General features: G+C 44.1%; 1 protein-coding gene across 2 annotated transcripts in view; it reads right to left on the bottom strand.

Annotated features, from left to right (window-relative positions):
• RANBP3 (RAN binding protein 3) overlaps positions 1-26,762 on the bottom strand; it is a 52,073-nt gene that overhangs the window by 9,787 nt on the left and 15,524 nt on the right. Inside the window, exons 3-11 of one of the 2 annotated variants that reach the window (XM_063357996.1) lie at positions 22,049-22,252; positions 14,817-14,853; positions 14,643-14,729; positions 11,883-11,954; positions 10,629-10,694; positions 8,981-9,073; positions 7,305-7,408; positions 2,132-2,251; positions 1,373-1,476 (exon numbers count right to left, since the gene is read on the bottom strand). In XM_063357996.1, the coding sequence (XP_063214066.1) occupies positions 1,373-1,476; positions 2,132-2,251; positions 7,305-7,408; positions 8,981-9,073; positions 10,629-10,694; positions 11,883-11,954; positions 14,643-14,729; positions 14,817-14,853; positions 22,049-22,252 (887 nt within the window). The remainder of the gene's footprint in view (positions 1-1,372; positions 1,477-2,131; positions 2,252-7,304; positions 7,409-8,980; positions 9,074-10,628; positions 10,695-11,882; positions 11,955-14,642; positions 14,730-14,816; positions 14,854-22,048; positions 22,253-26,762) is intronic. The other variant, XM_063357997.1, reaches the window with a different exon arrangement.

Here is a 26,762-nt window from a genome sequence, read left to right as displayed (position 1 = left end):
TTAAAGAACAGAGGAAATCCTCGGGGGAATAAAGTTTGGCCTACGAAGGAAATTAAATACCACAGTTCCAAGCTCCAAATGCCAACTGGGAACTCAGTATGAACTACTGGTATCTGCCATGTTGCCTAGTATATTTACAATTTTTAAAGGACTGGCAGCGTGTTACACAAAGGGAGGAATTTTCCTTTTACAAGTCGACTGCCATAATGGCATATCATCTCAGCTAAAAACCAGAGCCAACTCCACTTAGAGATGGTGGGGTGTTTTTTAAAGTCAACCCCAAAACTAGGTTTCTGGCAATTGACCTACAGTGAATAAATTCTCACAAAGTGAAGACTCAGTTGAAATAGGGCACACGTGTCACACAAGGTGAAAGATATAAACGAGTATTCCAGTATTTGAAGCCCACATATTAGAAGTCATTGTCTGCCAAGTCTGATTTAAGAAAATCTGACAGTTTCTCTGGAAAGGCATCGCCCCGGCACCCGCAGTCGCTCCGTGGTGTTCTCTACCACTCCAGCACATCAGCTGAAGAGTCCCATGTCAAAAGGGGTTAAGACTGCAAAACTGCCTACTCCATGGTGAAAAACTGGGTCTTAAAAAATGCAGAATATAAGGATGAGGCAAGCACACACTGGTGTTTTTCCTACAATTATTTCATGGCCTCAAACAACCTGTAGTCCAGGTTCTTCCAGGAGTAGAGATACGGCTCTACTCTTCAGCCTTCAGTGGCATTTTCCCCGCTTGCTTTTCCAGTTGTTACTTGAATTCACAGCTCTGTGTTGTAAGAAATTCTCTTCTCTTTTCTACTCATTCTGTAACACTATTTGATTTTTTTGACCACTCCTGAGCTAATATTTTCAGAGCCATATCGATATCTTAGCCGTAACTGAAGGCTGTCAGTTCAGAGTTCATCCCTGTATACACAGAATTAGCATATTGCTCTGAAAAGCTTATTATTGCAATTAAATAACTTTTTTTTTTAAACTATTCTTCCCTTTATCCATATCATATGAAACATCTTGAACCCCACAAGTGCAGCACAAATCTCTACAGGATTCTACTGGTAGCTCCAATTCATTCCATCACTGTTTCCTTCTAATCGTTCATGAGAAGACTCTTCTCATTTTATGCGTGTTAGTTTTCTGAAGAGGCTTTGGTGAGGACCTGGTCAAGTAAATGGTATCAACTACATCTCCCTGGACCAGATGACCAAGGATTCCCCCAGATCTCAGGTTTGCCACCTCCTTCCTCAGAAGCCTGCGTTCCCACTGACCCAGTGTAAGCCCTGCATCCAGTAAAGTGCCGAATCACAAATCGTTTTGAACACAGAATAAGAAAAACCGTCCCAGAGATTTCCCTGTAGTCTCACCTGGAACTGATGTACTGTAGAAAATAATTTGTTGCAGAAGGTACGTCTGATGTAGGAAGGCCAGCATTCTGCACATCGGCAGTTTCATCGCTTTCATCTCCTAGCTATAAAAAGAAGGAGTACGTAGTGACACTTTTAACTACTGACCACAAAATTTTCAGCTCATTCTTTCCCAAGACGAAGATCCATCCAAAAACACTTTCTACAATAAAACAATATAAGCCTAAGTCCCAGTATTACACTTTCTTTTGTTACGCTAGGAAAACTGTGCAAGCCTGTCTTCAGCAGGAGGTACTAACAATCCGACTCAATTGCTTCACACACAGGTTTGAAAACAGGCTGCCCTGTTTTTCTTTTCTCACCTTTTTTGTGACTCTCAGTTGCATGGGAGCATCTTAGGAACACATTTCAACTTAATTCTGACCCAAAAGGCAAGAGAAAACATTACATTGCACTGAGCTTTAGATTTACCTATGACTGCAGTAGATAGATGCGTTTATTTTTCAAAAAAACGTCTTATGCTACTAAACAGTATTCAGTAATTTTTTAAATGTCTGGAAGACCAGTTTTACTAAACAGCCAACCAAACTGTGGTCACAGCTTCTAATTTTGCATATATACATGGAGGTTTTAACCCTGATAGAGCTTTCAAAGTACTTCATAAACAGCATTTAATGCTCATGCCAAACGATCTATTCCACTGCTTCTTATCCTCCCTTAAATACATCAGCTCTTAGTCAAGATAACAAACGTGTTTACCTTAACTCTATCTCTTAAGTTTTGCCCAAATACGAATGCTTGCTGTGCATTTAGTTCCGCTTTCTCACAGCTGTCATCATCTGAAGTGTTGTTGGACTCTTTTTTCTGACATTCTCCTGCCTAAAGAAAAGAAATTGAAAACTTTAGCCCAGGTAATTGATTTTCCTTTAACAAAAAAACCCACACCTTACGACATGATGATTCACACAGCCATTTACAATGACAAGCCAATAACACCTACAGAGCTACAAGGCAAATTTTGCACTTACAAACAAATCCTCTGTTGTTGTTTAGAGCATTTATCTTAATGAATCACAGAACGGTTAAGGTTCAAGGGGATCTCTAACAATTATTTGGTCCAAACTGTGTTCCAAAGCAGCATCAACTTCAAAATTACGCTAGGCTACCTGAGACCTCATACAGTCAAGTCTCAAAAAAATCCAAGGATGGCAGATTTACAGTTTGGTGCCTAGTTCAATGTTCAACCGCACTAAATATGACAGTTCTGTCCTAATACCCAGCTGGAATCCCCCTTCCCCACACCTGCAGCCTCTCATTTGTTTGGTAGGCACTTCCAACACTCATTCTATCTTGCTACAGCCCACCACTACGTGGCAGAAGAGAAAAATCCAACTCCCTCTCCCCTAGTCATAGAATAGTCCACGCAGAACATACTCAGCTTTTTCACTCTCGCATCAGACATCGTGCTCCAGCCACCAGCCACCTCGGCGGTTCATAAGTGTCTGTCATGTACTGGCGAGCCCCAGACTACACACAGTACTCCCGATGTCACCCAGCAGTGGCAAGTAAAAGGAAATAATCACTTTTCCGAACCCAAAGGCTGCAGTCTTAGTAAAGCAGCCTAGCACATTGCTCAGTCAGTAAAAGGATGCACCACCACCCGCGTCCAACATCACTGCTGCACAGGACCTCAAGCTTCCCGGACCTTTTCCCCTGCTAAGGGCCACCTTCTACTCTGCACCTCTGCTCCCCGCTTTCCATTAGCCACTCTGTAAGCTCTCCCGGCAGCTGTTGTGGCAGTGCTTTCCAGAGCACCTGTGCCGACACTGTCCCCCGTTACCCTCATACTATAGTTCTCATCCCGTTACACTCAGGGCCTTGCTCCAGCAAACCCTTACAGCAGTGTTGGGAAGTGACTGCAACCAGCATGGGAATCGCCCCCTCCCTATTCTCTCCTAATTCCTTACCCTTTCTTTGGATTTACATCAGAAGACCCAACAATCTGCACAAAGCCTAACATCTAATCAGCGCACAGCAGCTGCCCCTCATCAAAGCATGCTCCAAGCAGCAATACCAGCATCATAAGCAGAAAAAAACCCCAAAACAACAGTAGGAAGTTTGAGCATATTCTGATGAAAACTATGTAGTTACTATAGGAAGAATACGGGATACCACCTGCTTCACTGGAGCAACACTGACTCCCTCAACCTTTTCATGTTGTTCATCACTAGGTTCCGTCCAACATTTGGCAGCAGGCCCACATTCTTCCTGCCTCTTGCCTTTGCTGCTAACGCACCAGTAGAAGCCCTTCTTGCAGCCCTTTCATCCCCAGTCATTTCCAACTCCCACTAAGTTTTGGTTTTCCCAGTTCTCTCCCCACACACCCTGGCAATCCTTTTGCATACCTCTCGGGTACCCTGACTTCTTTCCCAACTTACATACACTCTCTCTGGATTTAGGGAGCTCCTAGTTCACCCTGACACACTTGCACAACTCCCAGCACATTGGGACAAATTACTCATTCTCTGAGGTGGTTGTCCATAAAGATAATGAGCTCTCCTGAGCCCTTCTGTTCTTCAGGATCCTACCAACAAGCTCAATGAACAAGCTGAAGGCTTCTCTCCTGAAGTTTAAGTCTCTACTCTGCTACTTATCTTCCCCACTCCCCTCAGGATCTCGAACCCTATCTCATAGCTGCTGCAACCACAGCTACTCTCAGCCTCTGTGTTTGTAACCAGTTCTTTGCTGTGAATACCAGGTCCAGCTGAGTACCTCCCTGGTCAGCTTATCCAGCACCTGCATCAAGACATACTGTCCTCAACTTATTCCTAAAATCTCCAGGAGTATTTCTACCAGGACATGCTGCCATTTTATAAGGTGTCAAAAGTCCTTAAAGTTCCCCTTTAGAACCAAGGTCTGCAATTGTGAAGCTTGTAGTTCTCCAAGGGCTTTAGCTACTTTCTCCTCTTGATTGGTCCATCTTAATCTCCCCCGTGTTGGCTTGTCATCCGATCTCAGCTTGTAAAGCCTTTGCCAACTCAGCACCTTTCCCAAACCAAAGCCTCTGCATTCAAGCAGCTTCTTTGAGCATAGCACAACACATGCTGCTCTTGCCCTTCCTGATTGATTTCCAAAAAGCCCGTATGTATCCAATACAGTACTCCAATTGTCCAAGTGAACCTCCTGTACCAGTGACCCCAACGAGGTTCCAGAACTGCCACTGCACAGAGATCTCCAGTTCCTCCTGTTACTTTCTCATGCAGGGTGTTGTTGCCTACAGGCACTTGCGAGGGACTGCCAGCCATGGCACTTCCCACACACATTGCCCGGGGGAAAGGGCAGCAGTGGGAAAACAGCACTGGATTGCGTCCAAAGGAGTTTTGCAAATCGCATTTTATGTTTGAGGGACATAACCTTTACATAACCTATCTGTATTATTTGCCTTCAGATTCTAATTCTGGCATTTCAAAGACATCCTTTTTTCTGCTGGTAGTCACAAATAGGCCAGTGGTGCCTGCTGGGAGTCCACCACTGAACGGTGCAGACAGGGTAAAGGAGCATTCTGCTGAACAAAAGGAAAAATCATTAGCCTAGCACCTCCTTAACAGCTCCTCCTCCTTGTGGACAAGGATCACTATCCACCTGCTGTCTATCAAGCTTCCCTGCACATCCCATGACTTTCCACCACCAGACTCTCCCAGCAGTCAAGAGAGGTTGAATGGAAGGCTGTAGCTTATACCCAACTAAGGACCATGTTGCTTAGGGCTCCTGCAGTTTCCCAGGATTTTTCAAGACAGAGAGACAAGGCCTAGCCCAAACAGATACCGGTTGCCACAGAGATGCTCTGAGTAGGACAACAACCAGACGGAGAACATTCCCGCTGTGCTGCCTTGTGTAAGCACAAGACAGGCCTCAAAGAAGAATTTTTTCTGCCAGTAAAATAAGACCGTGACTTACATCTGCTCGAACAAGGGCAGACCAGGCTCATGTATAACTGCAAAATGCCACACACTCGTCCTCACAAGCGTACTCTCTGTGGTACACCAAATCTATGCCACGGATCCGCACGTACAATTACTAATATGAAACTTAACTCCAGAAGTAACCATTCACTCTTAACAAGCAATCTAATATTGTGCAGAGACACTCCAGCATTTAACACAACTACCGTATGAACTCCAATTACTTATAGCGTGCTAGAAAGCTTCAGGCAGATGGTCCATCCTGACTACAAATGCCAAGACACTCCTTGGTAAAACTGCAAACATTCAGTTATGAAGCTTTATACCACTTAATAATTAGTTTCTGGCGATCCTTAACATCTAGACTTAAGAGTTTCCTTCTATCAGAGAACTTCCTCCCAGGTCAGCGTTTCTGGACTTCGATTAAAGAGTCCACAAGCGGACTTCTGGATGTTAAAAATGTATAGAGGGTCTCCCTAATGACATAGACAAAGGCAACGAGCATATCCCACGAAGACTTCATACTCATCCATGCAATGAATTTACTTATTGCTACTTAATTATGTCAGTGGCCTTTCACTAAACCTTAAAAAGCCGTTTACATTTTAAGCCTTTCTACTTAGATATTCAGATTTCAAAACCGAGACTTGACTTTCGAGTAAACCATTGCAATACTTTTTACATTGTTAATACCACCACTTCTATGCTCACCATGGCAGCAGAAAGCAACCCACCATCTAATGAAGCTACCAAGAAAACCTCCAAACGTCAAACACCACCCAAAACCCACGCACCCTCCAAATCCCCAAACATCCTCCACGTGCTCTCAGTCAACACATCTTGAGATGCCAACGGTTAACACAATACCTGCAGGAAGGAAAGGACTGGACACGCTTTGCACACAACAGGGAAGGAACCATTTCATTACTTTCCTTTCAAGGTACGAAATAAGCAGCTTTCAGTGCACATGGATGCCTTTTCCTCTAGCGATGCTTTCCAGCCTCTCATTACCTGCACTCTCTCGCCAACATTTCCTGTAGGGAATTTATTTGCTGCCTCTGGGTTTTTACTCACTGTCAGTTCCCGTCCCTAAGCTTCATCATGTTACACGTTTGCTTCAGTCACCTGTACACTTTCCATCCCCACGTTTCCCAACACCATTCCACATCCCATTGTTAGAAATCAAGACAACACCAGTAAAGCCATCAGCCATGGTCGGGGGATGACATTTTGCTAGGCAGTCTGAGAAGGAAGACTGAACACGTGCAATGTAAACTGCTCGGTTCGCCCAGCCCAAAACTAAAGCCTTTTCAGATGGGAACAGGAATTCAGTAAATGCTTCTCAGTCTCTGGCCTGACGTCAGACTGATGTGGCCACAGTCCCTGGAGGAGACGACAGCTTTTTTCCTCCCCCACAGAAGACAATTCCCTACTCTCCTGACCCACCCCCTGCACACAGAGTAAGATGAACCTGCAGGAAGGATGATTTATTTCTTCGTGCAATCTGATCAGACGAAAAAGCAGTGTTCTGACTATCAGCCCACTAACCAAGACACCCAAATTACAGGAATCCAACGGCCATGGTCAGAGCGGCATCATTCAAACAGCAGTAAGATTTTACAGCAAAACTAGAAATAAAGCTAGAGGGGCTAAAAGGAATCAATGAGAGTGGAAGGAGAACTGAGCAATTTTTTTGTATTTTGTGAGGGAAAATAGGTATGGAAAGCCATCCTGAACTGCGGATTCAGTAAAATCTTTACTAGTTTTCAAGTTAGTAAAGATAAATATAACATACTATTAGGATCGTATAAAATCTACTACTACACCTAAAGTGTATGCCATAGCACGGACAGAAACGGGGGCTGTCACTGATGAAACCGCACCCACATCGCTAAACAAGTAGACTGTTCAGAGAATACTATTGTAAAGTCTGGCACTTGGAGCGTCCTTCCAATCCTTCTCCAACTCACCTTGTCTTCAGAGTCAGAACTTTTCAGTGTTGTGTTACTTAGTGATTCTGATGTGGCTGCAGAATCTGGCGGGATATTTACACCATTGGTGCCACTGCTGAGGACTGCAGTAAGGAATGAGAAAAATGACATATTTAGATTGTCCTAAAAGCAGCAAGTTTTCTATAGCAAATTGCAGGCTGTTTTCTTGTTTAAGTCCATGAAACACTGATGTAAACTACAAAGTTCCCATAGCGCTTTGCAAGAAACGTGAGGACCACGATTCAGCAATTCTTAGCAGAATCAAAATTCCAAACACAGAAAACCAAGCCAGCAAAAAGCCCACTTATCTACACAAACGCGGCAGGGACTTCAACGCATACAATTTCAAGCATCCACCTTGCTCCAACCTAATACTGTTCTTACAGCCAGCAAGGCTCCTCTTTGGACTCATCTATCTACTTACACACTGAACTCCCACTCGAAATGTGTACCCCAATATTAAGTCCACTGTAAAGTCCAATCTACGCCAACAGGCATGCCAAGAAATGAAGCTAGAAACGTTTGGTTCTATGCCAGATTCAGCATTAACTGAATTTACTTCTGTTTCAGTTCAACTGAAATTCCAAACAACAAAAGGCTGGCGAAACATCAAAGACTAGGAGAAACATGGACACCTTCAACAATTTGGGTTTTTTTTGCTTTCACAGAATGGCAGGGGTTGGAAGGGACCTCTGGAGATCGTGTCCAAGCCCCTGCCACAGCAGGGTCACCCACAGCAGGTGGCACAGGAACACGTCCAGGCGGGGTTGGAATGTCTCCAGAGACAGAGACTCCCCCACCTCTCTGGGCAGCCTGTGCCAGGGCTCTGCCACCCTCACAGCAAAGAAGTTCCTCCTCATGTTCAGACAGAATTTCCCATGGTCAAGTTTGTGCCAGTTACCCCTTGTCCTGTCGCTGGGCAGCACTGAGAAGAGCCTGGCCCCATCCTCCTGACACCCCCCCTTTAGATATTGCTGAGCATTGATGAGATCCCCTCTCAGTCCTCTCTTCTCCAGGCTAAACAGACCCAGGTGTCTCAGCCTTTCCTCAGCACAGAGGTGTTCCAGTCCCCTCAGCATCTTGGCAGCCCTTTGCTGTCCCCTCTCCAGCAGTTCCCTGTCCTTCTGGAACCGGGGAGCCCAGAACTGGACACAGCACTCCAGATGTGGCGTCCCCAGGGCAGAGCAGTGGGGGAGGATGACCTCCCTCCACCTGCTGCCCACGCTCTTCTTGATGCCCCCCAGGATGCTGTTGGCCTTCTTGGCCACACGGGCCCATCGCTGCCTCATGGTCATCCTGTTGTCCCCCAGGACTCCCAGTTCCCCCTCTGCAGAGCAGCTCTCCAGCAATACCTTATTACACCATGGTCAATGCTGTCACCCTCAAGAGCCTTTTTATTCCAAAACCCAAGCCTGGACTACACCAGTCAGAGACCTGGCAATGTCAGTCAGGCACCCCATACAAAAACTGAAGGTGTGACTGTGTTATCCCATATGTAACACAACTATGCTTAACACTTAAGATGTTTCTTTTCTGAAAGGAGAAACCTAGCAAAACAGAGGTGGATGCTGAGTAAAAACACGCCCCTAAACTGAACCGATTTTGTATTTTTGTCCTCCCTCTGCAGTGTTCTAGAAAGCAAAAGCATTATTTACCCATCTGCGAAAACGCTTTTGGCTGCGGTGCCTGTAATACTGCAGGACGTAGCACACTTCGCTGCTGTTCCTTCGGTTTCTGGCTAGGGAGACCTGCAAGTAAAGAGTTTTTTCAAGAGCTGTAAAGCTTTAAAGTTGAAAAATTCAACTTCATCTAATCGTCTCTGTAACTGCTTCCAGCAGAACATACAATGGAAAACCAGACATTTAAAAAGCTTCCACCCCCTTCTTTCCCACTCAGCCTCAAAACAGGATTAGTCCCAAACAGAGAAGAGAACTTCCTAGCCTTAAAAGACACTTTAAAATATATTCTCTACCTTATCCATAAAGCATAGAAGGGAGAGTTTATGACAACGACTCAGAAATAAAAGTCAAAGCGTAAGAGAAATTAACAGTACACAAGGAATTGTATTTATTCACTAACATATTATTCAACTAGACATTGCAAGCCTGCTTTTCTCCTTCCAAGGAAGTAATTTCCAGATACTGGTAACCAATTTTTTTTCCCCCGTTCTTCATACAGTCAAACGTATTGGTAATGTAATAATCTTATATGTTGTTTCATTTAACAACCTTTGGTCTTTTTGAATTAACCTGGCCTCTGGTTTGCTACGTTAAGGTACACAACGCGACAGCTCTTTAGCTCTGCTCTGATTCAAAAAGGCAACTGACCTTAAACAACCTAATAAAAAAAAAACACAACAAAAAAAGCATCTTAACTCTAGAAGGTTACATCAATCCCAGAAGGTTCAGTTTTCTTCACTGAACAAAACAAAGATGAGCTCTTGATCCAATAAAATGCTGCAACAGAAGTTACTCATAGCAACTCAGCTGAATATTCTGCAAGTAGTTCCATTTCAGGCCACCCACATTCAAAGGACATGACAACACCCGAAATATAACGACTACCCTCAGTTCAAACTTTCCTACATCAGCTCAAAAAAACTTGTTCCTTTTTTTAAATTTACTTCTCTTCCTGCAAACAAAATAAAAAATTTCCATATACATATATATACACACATAACAAATGGCAACTTCCATTACGAAAATAGTTTTGTTTTTTCCTCCAACTCCTAAGGAGCTGTAATATGAATGTCCTTCCCATACTGGCTGGGGCTACAACTGCACACAGGAAACTCGGGAAGAGCCAAACCGTACAGCCAGGTGGGATCAAGGACCCAACATCCCTGCTATTGGCAAATCCAGGGAGAGGAGAAGTGGGGAGCGAACACCATTTCGGATGTGGCTCCAGCCTGGCCCCAGACCCAGTGCCCACGAATGGCTGGAGCTTGGTCAGCGCACTCCTGGAGCATCCCTTTTATTCCGGTTTGCTACCAAAGGAATCGAGTCCGTGTCGCACAGGACTAGAAGAATTCAATCACAGCATACTAACCAGAGACAACTGGGAGACACGTTTCAGAAAAGCATGACTGATCCAAGCCAAAATTTGGATGTGTCTGTACACATGACCCAGCAGATATGGGCATAACCGCTCTGGAGAACATCAGATTTTTTTTTTTTTTTTTTTTTTTGGTATAAATGCAGGTATTGCTACCTTCCAGTTACAACAGCAGTTTGAGGAGATTCCGAAATAAATAAAATGCTTGAACCGGTTTCTTGGTACTGCTGCAGAGAACATTAAACTCACCTGCACTAGGTGCCTGACCATGGATAAGTATTGGTGGCTTCAGCCGGAATCCACTGCTCTTTTCCTCTAGAAGCACAATACAAGATTACTAGGACATAGCTGTAACACACTACGTGCATACATTCAGTCATAACATTCCTCATACTTTCCCCACTGTGACAACCCACGAGTTTCATAAATATCCAAAGTCATCAGGAGATTTCCAAAGAACAACTTCCCTTCTTCCAAAAGAAGACTGAATTTCCAATGGTTATCACACTAAATATACCTCCCAAACACAGAAGCACAAGTCGTTGCAGAAAAAAAAAAAATCTTTTTTTTTTTTAATGAGAAACATGAAAAAGACCATTTTCACATGAGAAACTGAGCAAAGGACATAATAGAGCTTTAATAGAGGGACTTAGAGGTTTTAAGTGAGACTCAAACTAAGGACAGGACAATCTGACAAGTACAACTCGACATGACAGCTGCTAACAAGCACCCAACTGCCAATTATCATAAATTAACTTAAACTTCATTGCTTAATATTAGTTTCTTGTAATTCCATTAGCTTTTATCTTATGCTCATGTAGTATGAAGGTAAGAGAAATTCCTTTGCTCGTACTCACTACAGTTAAGGCTTTTAGATAAAATACCAAAATCTCGAAAAGCTATATTCATAAATCCACAGCTATTACAAAGTGAGTTCCTAAGAACTTACAATTATAAAATGCTTCCTTTTAGGGGCATAATGACTTGCTCAGAATAAGACAACTCAGCACCTCCCCATCTTACTGTAATTCTCATGCCATTTAAGCATAAGATAACAATGTGCCGTACAGCGATACCAACACAACCGCACAGTAACGGTGATTAACAAAATAGGCGATGCTGGCAACACAGGGTTCACAGGTCATGCTCGATCGTCATCACGACCATAGTTTCTGGTTGATGAGATTTTTCGTATCAGAAAAGCAGTATCCAAAGTAGATAAATGAAATTTTCCCTTAAGTCTTATCTTGAGGTTAAGAAGTGGGCACAGAGTCACACTGCAGTCTTCCACCACCACTTTCAAAGCATTTAAGAATTTTCATATGTTATTTTAATTACCTCCAGTGAGCAGGAAATCAAGCAATGAAGTGAGCAAGAGAACAGCTGTAAGATCAGAACCGTCACCGCCTCCGTTCTCCCAGACAGGGTCTGACTTCGGAAGTATCAGAGTACTTTGGACGGTGACAGCCTGACAGGGGTCTGCTGAGAAGCAAGGAAGCTCACCTGGTTCCGAGTCAGAATTGCCTGTAGAGGGTTCACAGAAGCTTGATGGCATAAAGACGTTGTTCTTTGTTACTGCAGTCAAGGAAAAAGAAAAACAATGAGAAATTGCATATGTTGTTTTTCATTATAAACTCCGTTTTCAGACATATCAAGGCTGCAAATTGAGAATTATTTTTCTAGGAATTTCATAGAATGGTTTGGGTTGGAAGGGACCTTAAAGATCATCTAACAATTTGTTTCGTTTATTTTAGGTTTTTCTTTCTTCTAAACTAAAACAGTATTACAGCCATAGAAGCAAACAGGTCATTGTCCATAAAAGCCCCTTAGTTTCTCCTGAAAGAGAGAAAACAAGTTTCATTAATTCTGGAGGGAAGGCAAACACAGGACTCACGGTCTGAATTGTTTCTGAGCTAGGAATTAAAAGCGATGTTAGACTGTATAATATCATTATAATACATATAACATTTCAAAGACCTGTGCAGAGGGGGCAGAAAGGAGCCTAATGGCTGCTAAGCAGCGGAAGCTGACGCCGGGGCTCCTCCAAAGGCCTCAGCGTGAGAGCACGGCTTGCACTACGAGCTGGGCAGCTTGTGGTGATTGAACTATCCTGCAAGGACAAAGATTTTACAGAAACACAGGAGAGTACATCAGAGCATTTGCAGATGTCACACTTCAGAAACATAACAAGAGCAAAAAGTGTTTGAAAGGAACAGGTGGAGGACAGTGTTTCTTTTCCACCCTCTGCTGGGACCTAGAGAAGCGTAATACGGAGCTTGGTCGAGGCCCTGTTCAGCAGTAAATACTGATGGTGTTGTACGAAGAACCGCAGACAACGCGGTTTATTAAATACGACGATCAGAGCGGGAGGTAGATGCATCAAGAGTCACAAGGCAACAATAGCACGTTGGGGATTTTTGTCTCCAACAGATCATCTTGCATGAGGTAAAGTATGACAATATTTATCTGTTCTTTTAGATTTTATGAGCCTGGGAAAGAAGATTAAGTATGTTGAAAAGAGAAAGGAAACTCATCTCCAACACTGTCATAATAAAAGATGCAGCACTTGCCTTTTGTATTTCATTTTAGATATTTATTTTTTTTCATGTTTGCTTCTTCCCTTTAATTCCACCTACTTTCTTTTCATTATGGCCTGCCATAAGCTTCAACACGATGCACATTTCATATAAGCAACATTTCCCGAACCTTGAGAGAAACATAACCTCACAAAAAAATGTAAGAGGTTTGGAAAGTGAAAGATTTTCTGAACACTCAGGCCATCGAATACCGTCAGCAACATTTAAAGAAGCCTTTATGGAAGTTGCAATTCCAATCAAAATTGTCACTGCTTGACACCACCACGCATCAGAAGAGAACGAGGGAGTCAAACAGGGAATAAATGACCACATCCAGCCAAAACGCATCACCACGTAGCTGCTGAGAAAGCACACCCCTGAAACATCCATCGTTTCGCCATAAAGAGACAGTAAGTTGTTTTCCTCCACTTCTTAAACACTAGCGTTACCCAAAATTTGAGACTTTAGGCATTCTAATCTCAAAAAATAAAAGCATTACAGACAAGAAGTCAGTGATTACAGGGAGCCTAAGAACAGAAGGTCCAATAAATAAGGCAGCGCTTAGCAGACTACACACATTCCGTTATCCTAACAGCAAAGCTATGGACAAACAGTGTTCTTTACTAAGAGTGACCGGCAAGCAGGCAGCAGCGACACTTCCCCCGGCCCGGACTCAATTAACAGGACTGCACCGTGAAACCCGCTGAGCTGCACGCCGGGTCTGACGGAGCAGGGATTCCTCCCCCGAGGAGCACTGGCGGTATGAAATGAGAATACCGCGGCCAGAAAAATATCAGCAGCTGCATTTTAAATTCCGCAGTCTCTTATTTCTTTAAAATTAAAAGCAAATAACTAGGTTTTCATCTTTTCGTCACACTTCCCGAATGCGCTGTATGTTAGAAGAATATTTTTTAACGTTCTCTCCTTCACTGTTTTTCTCATCTCCATTATTTCAACTCCAATGATGGAACGAAGTACCGCAGTCTCCAAATCTGCCCCAAGCACTGACATAACTAAAATAATTCTCAACCAAAGCTAAATTTAAACTTCTTATTGTCTGTGAAAACAGAAGGCGTAAGTTTTAGAGACCGATCCTGTGGGTGAACACAAATATCAAACATGACCATTCTGGCCTATGTGAATTGCAAGAATTTACCCCGGCCTTCCCAGCGATTTTGCTGCCTTGACTGTACACGTGAACGGGCAGCGGTCGTTCTCTCTTCCGTTTGCCAGGTGAGAATGTTGCTGAAACGCGCTGAAGCCTCTCCACTTAAAGTGGAAAGGGATGGGAGAAAAGGAAAGGACAAGAACGACTTAAGGATGATCTGAGACGTGGAAGATCTGCCCGGCAGCAGAGTAACTAAGAAAAGGGTTGCATTTATATAAACCTGTCAAGCAACCTGATCACAACACATCAAAAAGACTTCTGGTAAATTTTTCAATTTAACAGCGTAAGATTAAAAGCTGAAACTACATATATAAACTTACAGATACAAACGTATCTATCAACTCCTTTGGGCTTCACTGGATTTGCTAACAGAGACCGTAAGAAAAGTCAGTGCACACAGCTGTGCCCTTAAACCGAAGCACAGCGACAGCAGTAAGACTGCTGACATGGCTGGGAAAAAAAAAAAAAAAGACTATAAGAAGGAAACCCACCTGTCATATATAATACTGTAACATTTACCTGACTGAGAAGGAGGGAACTGAGTTAAGGACGAAGTTCTCTCACGCTTTACAGGTGGACAGTAGCTCCCATCCTCTCGATCAGATTCTGCAGGAAAATGCAATTAGAGAAAATGCACCAAATCCTGGCGACACATCCACTCACGCTTTCTAGTCTTACAATCAGATCTCTTACCATCTCCGTCTTCTGGACTTGATCCATCTGCTGATCTCTGAAATCAGATGACAGCGATAAAACAAAAATCACATATTGAACGTTTCAACCTCTTTGGATACTTCCAAATGGTTTAAATCATCAGTTTGGAGAATGTTTTTCTTTACCATCAACGACATACGCTCAAGGCAAAGCATTATTTTTATGACTTAGATGTAGGCATACTGAGTTTCATCCAGATGCTATTAAATAAGATTAATTCAAAATATTTAATTTACAAATAAGATACCTGAAAATTCATATCCAAGCACTAACATCCTTAGGGACTATGCGACAATTATTACAGTTACGATGTTCTATGTATTGAAAATCTGAAAATGACCATTTTCAAATTTGGTTTGATTTGAAAAATATCATGGAAGTTCCAAACTCATGAACATACACATTTTTTTGGGGAGTACACTCCAAAGCCCTTTTCCTAGTCAATGTAGCTGACATCAGTTCCTTCAACAAAAGGACATCATTGGAGGAATGTCTTTCAAACCACGCTCTATAAACCAGTACTTTGATATTTTGATAGGAATTAGCAATGGATAGCCTCCTAGCATCTTCCGCAGTACCAGGAACAAACCGGGAAGCATCACAGGCCACCAACTATCAAAATATTCAAAAAAAATTTTTTGAACGAGAAGTTTTCCACATCTTTTCTGAGGATTTCTAGGTCTCTCTCCTCCTACTTGCTCTGCCAGTTCCTCAGCTGCTATAATTTCCCTTCTTCCTGCAAAACACGATGGATTCCTTTCACTACGCAAGGTGCCCGGGACAGCATTAGCACCTCCATCTCACTACAGAACCTCTTGACAAACTGGACCTTTCTCCCCAGTCCAGCGCTACCCTTCCATCCCGCCCCAGGACACAGAGACCTCCAGAGCCCAGCTGACTCGGGGGGAAGAGCAGCCCCCGACACAGCCCCCTGCAGCCCCAGAGCTCCTCCTGCCCCACCGCAACTGGTCGGACTTTGGCATGTGGCACGGGCAGCACACAAGGACTGGGCAACACACAACAGGACTGGCTAAGGCTGCAAAGGACAGAAGAACACCAGAAACTCCTTTAGAAGGAGCTGTGTATTTAGAAGAAGTGCATATATTTAGAATGTAGATACTACTGTACTATCAGTTCTTTGCTCAATGCCAATAAAAATCCATTTACACTGCATTTTGCCTATGCAATTACACTTAAGGGGTTTTCTGCTGTGTTTAACATTAATAGAAAAGTACAGCTTCTTCACTAGCATCCTAAGCAAGTACTTTTGAGACCTTTAGCATAGGACGGTTCACAGGACAAGAGGAAATGGCCTCAACTTGCACCAAGGGAGGTTTAGATCAGATATTAGGAAAAATTTTTACACTGAAAGGATTATCAAGCATCGGAACAGGCTGCCCAGGTTAGTGGTGGAATCACCATCCCTGGAGGGATTTAAAAGCCGAGCAGAAAGCGGTGCTGAGGGACACGGGTCAGTGGTGGTTTTCACCAGTGTGAGGTTACTGGTTGGACTTGATGATCTGAATCACAGAACATCGGGGTTGGAAGGGACCTCTGGAGATCATCTCCTCCAACCCCCGGCCACAGCAGGGTCACCCACAGCAGGTGGCACAGGAACGCGTCCAGGCGGGGTTGGAATGTCTCCAGAGACGGAGACTCCACCACCTCTCTGGGCAGCCTGTGCCAGGGCTCTGCCACCCTCACAGCAAAGAAGTTCCTCCTCGTGTTGAGGTGGAACTTCCCATGGTCAAGTTTGTGCCCGTTACCCCTTGTCCTGTTGCTGGGCACCACTGAGAAGGGCCTGGCCCCATCCTCCTGACACCCCCCCTTTCAGTATTTATCAGCGTTGATAAGATCCCCCCTCAGCCGTCTTTTTTCCAGACTGAAGAGACACAAATCCCTCAGCCTTTCCTCATCAGAGAGGTGTTCCAGTCCCCTCAGCATCTTGGCAGCCCTTTGCTGTCCCCTCTCCAGCAGTTCCCTGTCCTTCTGGAACCGGGGAGCCCAGAACTGGACCCAGCGCTCCACGTGTGGCCTCCCCAGGGCAGAGCACAGGGGGAGGATGCAGGTGTGGCCTCCCCAGGGCAGAGCAGAGGGGGAGGATGACCTCCCTCCACCTGCTGCCCACGCTCTTCTTGATGCCCCCCAGGATGCCCTTGGCCTTCTTGGCCACAAGGGCCCATCGCTGCCTCACGGTCATCCTGTTGTCCCCCAGGACTCCCAGGTCTCTTCCCAAGAGCTGCTCTCCAGTGGGTCAGCCCCAGCCTGTCCTGGGGCAGGGGGTTATTCCTCCCCAGGTGCAGCACCCTACACTTGCCCTTGTTGAACTCCATGAGGTTCCTCTCTGCCCCAGCTCTCCAGCCTGTCCAGGTCTCACTGGATGGTGGCACAGCCTTCTGGTTTGTATCATCAGCGAACTTGCTGAGGGTGCACTCTGTCCCTTCATCCAGGTCATTGATGAATGTATTGTACAGGACTGGACCCAGTACTGACCCCTGGGGAACACCACTTGTCACTGACCCCCAACTAGACTCTGGGCCCCTAATCACGACCCTCTGAGCTCTGTCTTTCAACCAGTTTTCAATCCACCCCACTGTCCGTTCATCTAACCCACACTTCCTCGGCTTCCCTATGAGGATGCTGTGGGAGACGGTGTCGAAAGCTTTGCTGAAGTCAAGGTGGACAACATCCACTGCCCTTCCCTCATCTATCCATCCAGTCATGCCATCACAGAAGGCTATCAGATTAGTCAGACATCATTTCCCCTTGGTGAATCCGTGTTGACTACTTCTGATAGCTTTCCTTCCCTCCACATGCTTTGAGATGACAAGCTGAAAGGTCCCTTCCAACCTAGACAATTCTATGATCCTGGAAAACACCCCCCCACACACACATCTATCAGCCCAATCACATTAATTCTGTATTTGATGATCCATGCTCTTCCTACATAATTGGTCAAGTACTCCACAGTACTGGAAGACGACCTTTTTAAGCATCTCCCTTGCCAACATACACTAGTTTCCCAAAGGATAAGGCTGAAGTGGAAAACCATCATGCCATCTATCTGTTTCAGCCATGAACATCTGAAGTCAGAAAAAAAATTCCATTTTGCACAGAAAGCGTTGTCACATATACCAGCAATTTGTTTCATTTTTTCGCAAAAATCCTGAAAGCAAAAAGGAAACGATTTGGCAAAAAATTTGCATGAATGGAACTGCAGCTCTCCATGTGCAAAAATCCTTAAAAATCAACAAGTTATTTCCCTCTGAACCTCAACAACTTCTTAAGCTGTTACTAGTATGGGCTGTATTCTCAATGCTCGATAACACAGACAAAATGAGAGTCAAACCTGTAGAGCACAAGCTTCAAATTATCACATCATTGTCGTTTAATTAATGGCTGCCAAGTACAACCAAATATACCATCGCCACGTTTAGTGGGCAAGGAGCATCAATATCCAAAACCAACTCTGGAACCTACTGAGGGCAAAGCAGAGTTAAGTATCTGTTCCCTCTGACTTCCATGCTTCCTAGTCCAGGAGTTTTAGGAGGTTTAACTCTTGTCACATGGGCTCTTGCCTAGCTTTAGAGCAGTTACTGATATTGCCAACCCTAGTCAAAGACGATGCTGCCCAGAAGTAAGACAGGACTTTCCTTTCTCTCAAATGTATTTTTTCCTACATAGGCATCTCAATATCTAGATCATTTGGTATGCTGCCTCCCATCCTTACTCATTTCACACTGGCAGCTACTGCTTGGGGAAGCTGGGACAGACCTCGCAAATAACTCCTACCAGAGAAACACAACAACAGACTTAAAGCTTTCTTAGACTCAGGAATTTAAAGGGCCAGGGAAGAAACAAGTCATAATCCTTTAGGTTGATCCCCAAGCACACACAGACAGAACAACCTCATTTACATCTGCCTCAGTACTGAAACTCCCACCTGAGCATTTAAGATATTCAGCTGCCATTTTCTGTTTTCAAATGAATGGGCATATGCACGAGTTATTCCAGAGTTACCAACACTACACAGAACTGTTTTTTTTGAATTTTTTTTATACTCTGCACCCAGTAGAAGACACACACCACCCTGTTTCCTTGCTTTTATTAAAAAACTCACTGTCAATATTCGCTCCCCATTACTCTATCAGGTCTTCTCAACCTTGGATAAATCTCAAGTTTTCTCACTATAATGCTGCTTTCCCCAACAACCAATTCACTCTTACATATCTTGAAAAATATTCCCAAATCTTTCATTGTTAGATGAACAGCTGTCAAGAAAATAAAGCTGCATGCACACGATCTAGTGAAGCCTGGTTTCCCCCAGACCCCATCTAGACGACGAGCAATGTGGAATAACCTGCAGTGAGAAGTCAAATGTTTTCTCTCCTCTCTAATCCGCCTCTACCACTGACCACCGAGGAGTCCGGAGCCCAGAGCTCTGCTCAGACCTGGCAGAAGGTCCAAGGCAGGAGGCTCGGGGCCGGGCACACACCGACATACTGTATTACCATCGGCTTCATTTTCTTATGAAGTCATCCTATAAAGGAAGCTAATGCGGCAGCCAAAAGTTGCTCACCAGTGTTGCTTATTCAGGAGAAGCTGGGGAGACTAGACAAAAAAAAAAAGGGAGGGGGGAATATATGCATGACAAACCATTTACTTGACAGACTGGAAAAAAAAAAATCGGATCACAATTAGTGATAATAAACAGCAGTCCAGCCTTCCCGTGACAGGCCTCTCTTTCCAGGCTACTCAGCCTGTGCTTTACAGCAACAGACGTTTCACACGAGTGTTCTACACAACAGGAAGGAGAGCCAGGGCCATCTCACCCTGCAAAGTGACTCAGCTGCTCTCCAGCCAGTTCTTTGAAATAAGAAGCAGAAGAGACTTTAAAAAAATAACATCGGAATCCAACCTACTATTTACTCCTCGTTTAAGAGCAGAGGGCACCTTTCACTCATTCCCTTCTCCCCTCACTTTTTAGAAATCCAGCTACAGAAAAGTTACAATTCTTTCTAAATAGAGGCTCCTACAATTCTGACTTGTTTCTAATTAACCAAATTACGTTTTTTAAAGGCTACCATCTGATTATTTTTTTAAAGTGCAAATGAAAGCAATTAACCATCCCACACTGAAGTACAAACACTGCTGCTTTACACCCATTACTTCTTCATGCAGTTGTTACAACAAACCAACAGAGAAGAACTTAAACAAACCTAACAAATCTGTCAGTTTTTGTTTAATCACGATGAAGAGCAGAAACAGGGAAGGCAAGGGAGAAGTCAGGAAAAGCAAAAAAAGTGAGGAGGTAACTAGGTGAAAACTCTAAGAGAACACTTACAGTGTTTATCTTTGAAAAATACATTTAAGATGCAAAAAAGTCTTACATAAAGGAGTTCAGAGCATGGTACAGCACGTTTGCAATCCAGACACTTGCACATTTACAAGCATTATTGAACTGCCACGGCTGTTGCTTAAAAGCTCTTCCAGAACCTCTTAAACTTAACGGAGTCCTGCTGGCACAGCTACTCACTGCTGGAGGCTGGCTTGGGTCAGGCAGCTGAAGGTCCAGACATGAAAATCAGTCCTGCGAAAGGCCGTCTCTCTGGCCACACCACAATAATGTACAAACAATACCGAGTAAACAAGAAATACACAGTGTATCTTCTTCAGAGCTCAGTCCTAACTCATCTACCTTCCCAACATCCTGGGAAGATTACATGAAGCCTTCTGCTCCGGCAAACCAGTATTAAGCACTCTGAAGATGCATCAACCTGTATATTTCAAGGTAAGAGACAGTTTTACTCTAGGAAACCGGGATAACTTGAAGAATGCTTTCTAGTGCATACGAAGGCCAGTTACATGCCTACACTGACCACCGCACTACTCCATCAATTTAAGCAAACGGAGTAAAGTTCACAGATGCATAGACATGTGTTTTGTACAACCAGGAATTCCTGTGTACATTCCCCAACAGCGTTTTTGGTTCTTAAATTTCTTTCAGACCTGGCTTAACCAGGGCAAGATTTTCTGCCCTTTAAGAACAGGTCTGAGATAATAACCGCTTGCTGCAGTTTTCCTGAAGGTCTGGTTAACACAGTTCTCTCGGCCCGTTCTAGTAACACTGGCAATTTCAAATGCTAGAAAACCAACATAAAAGTCTGTGACTACATTTACCAGCTATATTTTAAAATACTAACCCTTGAAAACTCTAAACTTTAAAAAAAAAAAAAGAAATAGAAAAATTTCTGCAGCAGGTCTGCAACACCTGACAGTCTGGACACCAAAAGGGGCTTAACCTACAGTTATTTGTACCTTATGACAATCCATTCGGCACCGAGTTCACTTGAAATGGCCCATTCTTGAAAAGAAAAGAAAACAAACAAAAAAAACCCCACTAGTGCAAGTCAAGGGTGCAGGTACTGTGTGGATCACCCTTAACAGGCAAAGATCTATCAAAGGGCACCTGCCCAGCGTGTGTCACAATGAGCAGTGACACTCACCTGCACCACGAAAACACGGTCCACCACCCAGAAAGATTACGAACACTTCTAATTGCTCTGAAACACCGTATGGTAGCAATTTAGTCGCTTGATCTTTCCAAAAATATTTTGCTGCACCATCAGTAATAAAAAACTGAAATTAACAGCGCTGACAGCTTTTCCTACCTCAAGTTACTGATTTATTTTTTTTTTTTCAAGTACCTAAATTCAAAATGCTGCTTTAGCATCTCTCTTGCTGCTTTTAAACTGATAAGTACATTACAGTTTAGGCTGACAAGTGCCTGTTTCTATCCAGTGGAAACAGAGCATTAGCTGCTCGCTTTGTCAAGCTGCGGCGTTATGGCTCAGAGGGAATAAACAATCCTCGGCTGAGCTGCGGGAAGCAAATCCCTCCTATATACACCCACTTCCTCACTCGTTTAGAAGAGCTCTCATCCTTAGCAAACACGCAGCTTACACCCTAAATTTTGAAATTAATACTTGATGCGTCTTCTGTAATTACACCCACTAAGGAGTGAGTCCCAAACAAATTTAATTTCTACTAATTGAATAAACAGCTTAGAGGGGACTACCACTTGAGATCATGGAACCAGAGAGATCGTGAGCGGCACTACCTCTAGTTAACAGTAACAGATTCCTCCTAGTAGAAGGGATTTTTTCTTTAATCCCCTCAGCAGCAGAAGTATGTGGTAGGTTGACACTTACCCCTGCCAGTTCGTGTTGAATAGGAGGAAGCTGGGCTTCAGCAGCGGGACTCAGGGCAGCACTGACTGAGGCCGCAGCGGGAGCAGGGTGCTCAGAGTCGCGCTCACCAGCTGGTTCTGTGTGACCCAGACCATGGTGGGGGGGCTCAGCCTCTCCCTGGGGGTCCTCGCCTGAATCCGACAAACCTTTTTGCTCTGCAGGGGACTGGGAGCAAAAAAGACAACGTCCCTTCAGTGCAAGGCTGCAACACGAGAGAGCAGTTGTCCTAGTGAGAGGATCCGCTAAGCCCTTTTTAAATTCCACTGGTTTCACAGCACGGCAGAAGGAATCGCTCGCTGCTGAGACACCAGTTCAAATACGCACAACAGGTAACAGAACCTGCTGGCTGAATTAGCTTCCCCTCCCCACAAAAACCACCCGTTGGAGCAAACGCGCTTTTTTGAAAGTTAGCTAAAAATGCCAGCGTCCCCAGGAAAGAGCACTTTTGCCAGCCATGGGGTTGTTGGGGTTTAACTCCTCCTTTAAGACCTGAAGGACAGCTGATTGCTTTTACCCCCAGATTCAGACATAAGAATTAAATAGACAATTTCTGTAAATAACTGTCCTTCACCGCTTCTCCAGACCACGTCTGAGGCAGGCAGGGTTGACTACAAAATTCTCCAGAGAAATCCACTGTAACAGTCACACAGGACACACAATCCTTTCATATTCACCCTGAATTATTTGAAAAGCAACGCCAGTGTTTTCTTTTGTAAATGACAGAGTTTGTATATCTGTTTCAAGGAGGAGGGTGACAGGATAGCTAGTGCACACTAAAGAGATTTGATACTTGCTAAACTTCTGCCATAGACTCTTTACAGTTCTTCAGATCATTTAATGCTGCAAGTCCCCACTTGTAGAACAAAAATGAAGCATTATCATATTCTGCACACAACCGAAGAATGAGACAAGTTAAAGGCTTTGAGCCTGAACAACCGCATTGTGATAAAGGACTAAATTACAGTCCACGGATAACACGCAGGACAAGGACATTCTCCCAGCTGCAGTCTGTGGGCCAAGCCCCCTGCTGCCTGATGGTGAAGTATCTGGAGAACCAAGCAGTCAGGGGACGATGTCACTAAGCAGCACATAACCTTGGCTTGCTCTCAGAAAGCATTCAGTAGAATGAAGAGAGACTAAAAACTCTTCATGGCCCAGGTCCATGCAAAACAGAGCAAACAGCAACCTCAAAAATAAACAGCAGCTTTTAAATCCTAAGAGTCCAAAGTTCTTCAGCTACAACTTGGCCTGTCCTCAAACAGACAACAATACATGCAATTTTATTAGCGGGTTCGTTTCATTTTGTATTTTCAAAATCTTCTGGTTTTTATCTGAAGCTGTTACTAATGGACTCAAACATTAACTTAAAACTCCACAGAATGAGAGAGTAGAATTAAAGAAATGTTTTGTTTGTCTACAAAAATTAAACCAAGTCTAGCACTCTGCTAGTGTTACCTCATTGGCTCAGAAGAAAAACATGAAAAGGCTGTCTGGAACTGGCCACAGCACTTACAACATATACATGTTCTTCATATCTGAAGACAATGGGTAAACACCTCAGTCCTCCACTTAATGTTTTACACCTGAAAGCTCTTTTCCCAGCCGGACTGAGAACAGCCCTGAGGAGATGAACTTGGGGGTGTCGGTGGGGGAGAAGCTCCATACGCCCCGGCACCGTGCGCTGGCAGCCCAGAAACCCCCCACAGCCTGGGCTGCATCCCCAGCAGCGTGGGCAGCAGGGCGAGGGGGGGATTCTGCCCCTCTGCTCCACTCGGGGGAGACCCCCCTGCAGTGCTGCCTCCAGCGCTGGGGCACCGACAGCAGAAGGACACGGAGCTGTTGGAGCGGGGCCAGAGGAGGCCCCGGAGATGCTGGGAGGGCTGGAGCCCCTCTGCTGGGAGGACAGGCTGAGAGAGCTGGGGGGGTTCAGCCTGGAGAAGAGAAGGCTCCGCGGAGACCTTCCAGCCCCTTCCAGTCCCTAAAGGGGCTCCAGGAAAGCTGGGGAGGGACTCTGGAGCAGGGAGGAGAGCCACGGGACGAGGGGGAAGGGTTTGAAACTGGAAGAGGGGGGATTTAGGTGAGATGTGAGGCAGAAATTGTTTGGTGTGAGGGGGGTGAGCCCCTGGCCCAGGTTGCCCAGAGAAGCTGTGGCTGCCCCATCCCTGGAGGGGTTCAAGGCCAGGTTGGCCGGGGCTTGGAGCAACCTGGGCTGGTGGGAGGTGTCCCTGCCCAGGGCAGGGGGTGGCACCGGGTGGGCTTTAAGGTCCCTTCCAACCCAAACCAGTCTGTGATTCTATGACTCTATAACCAAAACAGCACTGGTAAATGAGGACGGGGCAGACCGTCCTTGTCAAAAGCCAGAATGAACCTCAAGATGAGCTCACCATCACCAGGGATCTGGAGGCAGCAGGAATCAATTCGGAAACTGCAGACAGACTCTGGCGCTGAAGATATTCAGTGTCCGTAAGAAGCAAAATAATGCACAGGAAGAGGGTACAGAAGTGTTTCCACATAAAAATAGCTAAATACCTTATTATTATTCTTCATCGATAATACACAGAGTTTGGAGGGAAAAAGAGCAGGAATATAACTATGAAATCATGAGCGGCATATAGGATGGCAATGCAGTGACTCTCTCAGAGCAAGAGCCTGAAAGCATCAAATTAAACTAAGCTGTAACAGGTTCAAAACCAAAAAGCCAACACAAAACTAAAGCAGACAGAAAGCCCACCCTGTTGAACCCCCTGTTAGAGGATCATGCAGATGGCCATAGCTCGTACGCTTGGGTTCAGAAAGCGATTGGAGAAATGCAAAGAAAAAGGAGCCTTATCAGCAATTTACACTGACTTCTAGCTAGAGATCGTAAAATCACCAATAATGCAAGACGCCAGATCATTCAACACACGCTTGTGCTACGTACTTAAAAGTGGAAATGACAATAAGTTATTTTGCAAGTAATTCATATCAATAGAGTTTAGAACACTCCAAAGTAGGCTAAGAAAACATCCATCAGATTGTAGTAATTCTTGTAATACTTGACAAGTATTTTCAAAAGTTAAATAAGTGAGGTAGCCTTCTGGCATAAATCTCATTTCTGTCCTAAGAAAAACTGGAATATGTGCTCCAGGACTCAGAAAAGAAACAAACCAAAAATAACAATTACCACCAATCACCACTTTTATGCAGAAAAATCTGATGCAAAGATGAGAATTTCTTGGCCAGGTCAATACATAAAATTATATTTAAAAAAAAAATCAATACATTAAATGGATCACGCAGTACGCAAGTTTCAGAACTTTGCGAATAGTACATGGTTTAACTCAGAGAAGACAAAACCAACAAAGGCCTTGAGGATTTGTCAAACCAAAACTGTTCCAGGCAGAATTTTGTATGGCTGTACTCAAAAAAGCACATCCAAGGGAAACTGCAAGCTCCTGAAATTTGTTTTAGTCTTCAGTCACACTCACTATTGAAAGCGTTTGCTAATCTCTTAACTTCATAAATTCTGATCTAAGTTCTTGTTCAAAGTTCTTTGGAGCTGGTGAAGAACAGTTCATCTCACCCTTTTTGCTGTAATGTCTCACGTCTGTGACGATTTATGCCTCCCCGCGAGCTGCCCCTTCTCCAGAGGAAGCATTCCTTTTAAGTGCAGCTCTTGGTGAACTTGGCAGAAATCTCTTCCTGTCTCTTAAATACTAAGGCAAAGATCAACAGAGAGACTACTAACGTTACGAAGGCACCTACACAAACCCACCTCGCTCAGCCAGATCAAACAACATCTATTTTATTAAAACACAAAAAACCCACACTTAGACTAAGCACATAAAAGCGTACTTGGAGATTTGGTTTCCTCTGCGTTGCAGTAAATAAGGGGAGACATGAAGAAATACATAAAAGCAAAGATTAACGTGATGCTAAAAACACCAAATATAGGCAAGGAAATAATATTCCTTTTTTTTTTTTCCTAACGCTGCCACAAACACTCTTAGGTCAGTTTTTCCTCCCAGTTTAAGTTGTGCTATTTATGCCTCCTTTCCTCATTTTCCCCAAAATAGCACCCACATCCAATGGCCAAAAAAAGACGACTCAGTATATCTTCTCACAACCTTTACCTGCATACAGCTGAGGACAACTCTCGTTGGTACTCTCAATCATCTTTGACACTACCAGCCCCTCTGTACTCCTCTAAGCTTTGCCTCGCACCACAACTGTCCGCTCCAAATACATTTATGATTCTTCTAAGTGCAGCAGTGTAGCAATATATTCATGATTATGAACTCTTAGGCATTAACTTTAACTCCTTAATTGATTTACAACACAGTTCAACTAGGTCTCCCTAACAAAACCACCTGGCAGCTGTGCTAAGGATGCTAAGAGAGCCTGGAAAAAAGACATCTTGTCGCCTCTCCCCACACAAGTTACCTCCTCCACAGTTCTCTCTCTTCTACCGTCTCAAATATACAAGTCATGCCCGTAGCACAAACAGTATTTTCTAATCATCCACCTCCTCAAACCACCAAAATCCAGGCATTTCCAAATCACACTACACCAAGCCAGGACTTCAAATAATCTCTACTTTATGTAATGTCTAATACATTTGTCTCTCTTCTAAACTCGTGATCTTGCCCTCCAAACTCCACAGGAATGCCACCTTTCTAATCACTTAAATCATTTT

The sequence above is a fragment of the Chroicocephalus ridibundus genome, chromosome 22 (genome assembly GCF_963924245.1).
Source record: "Chroicocephalus ridibundus chromosome 22, bChrRid1.1, whole genome shotgun sequence".
In the NCBI taxonomy this organism is placed as follows: domain Eukaryota; kingdom Metazoa; phylum Chordata; class Aves; order Charadriiformes; family Laridae; genus Chroicocephalus; species Chroicocephalus ridibundus.
The sequence above is the reverse complement of the archived record's forward strand: the minus strand, read 5'-3'. Positions and strand labels throughout refer to the sequence as shown.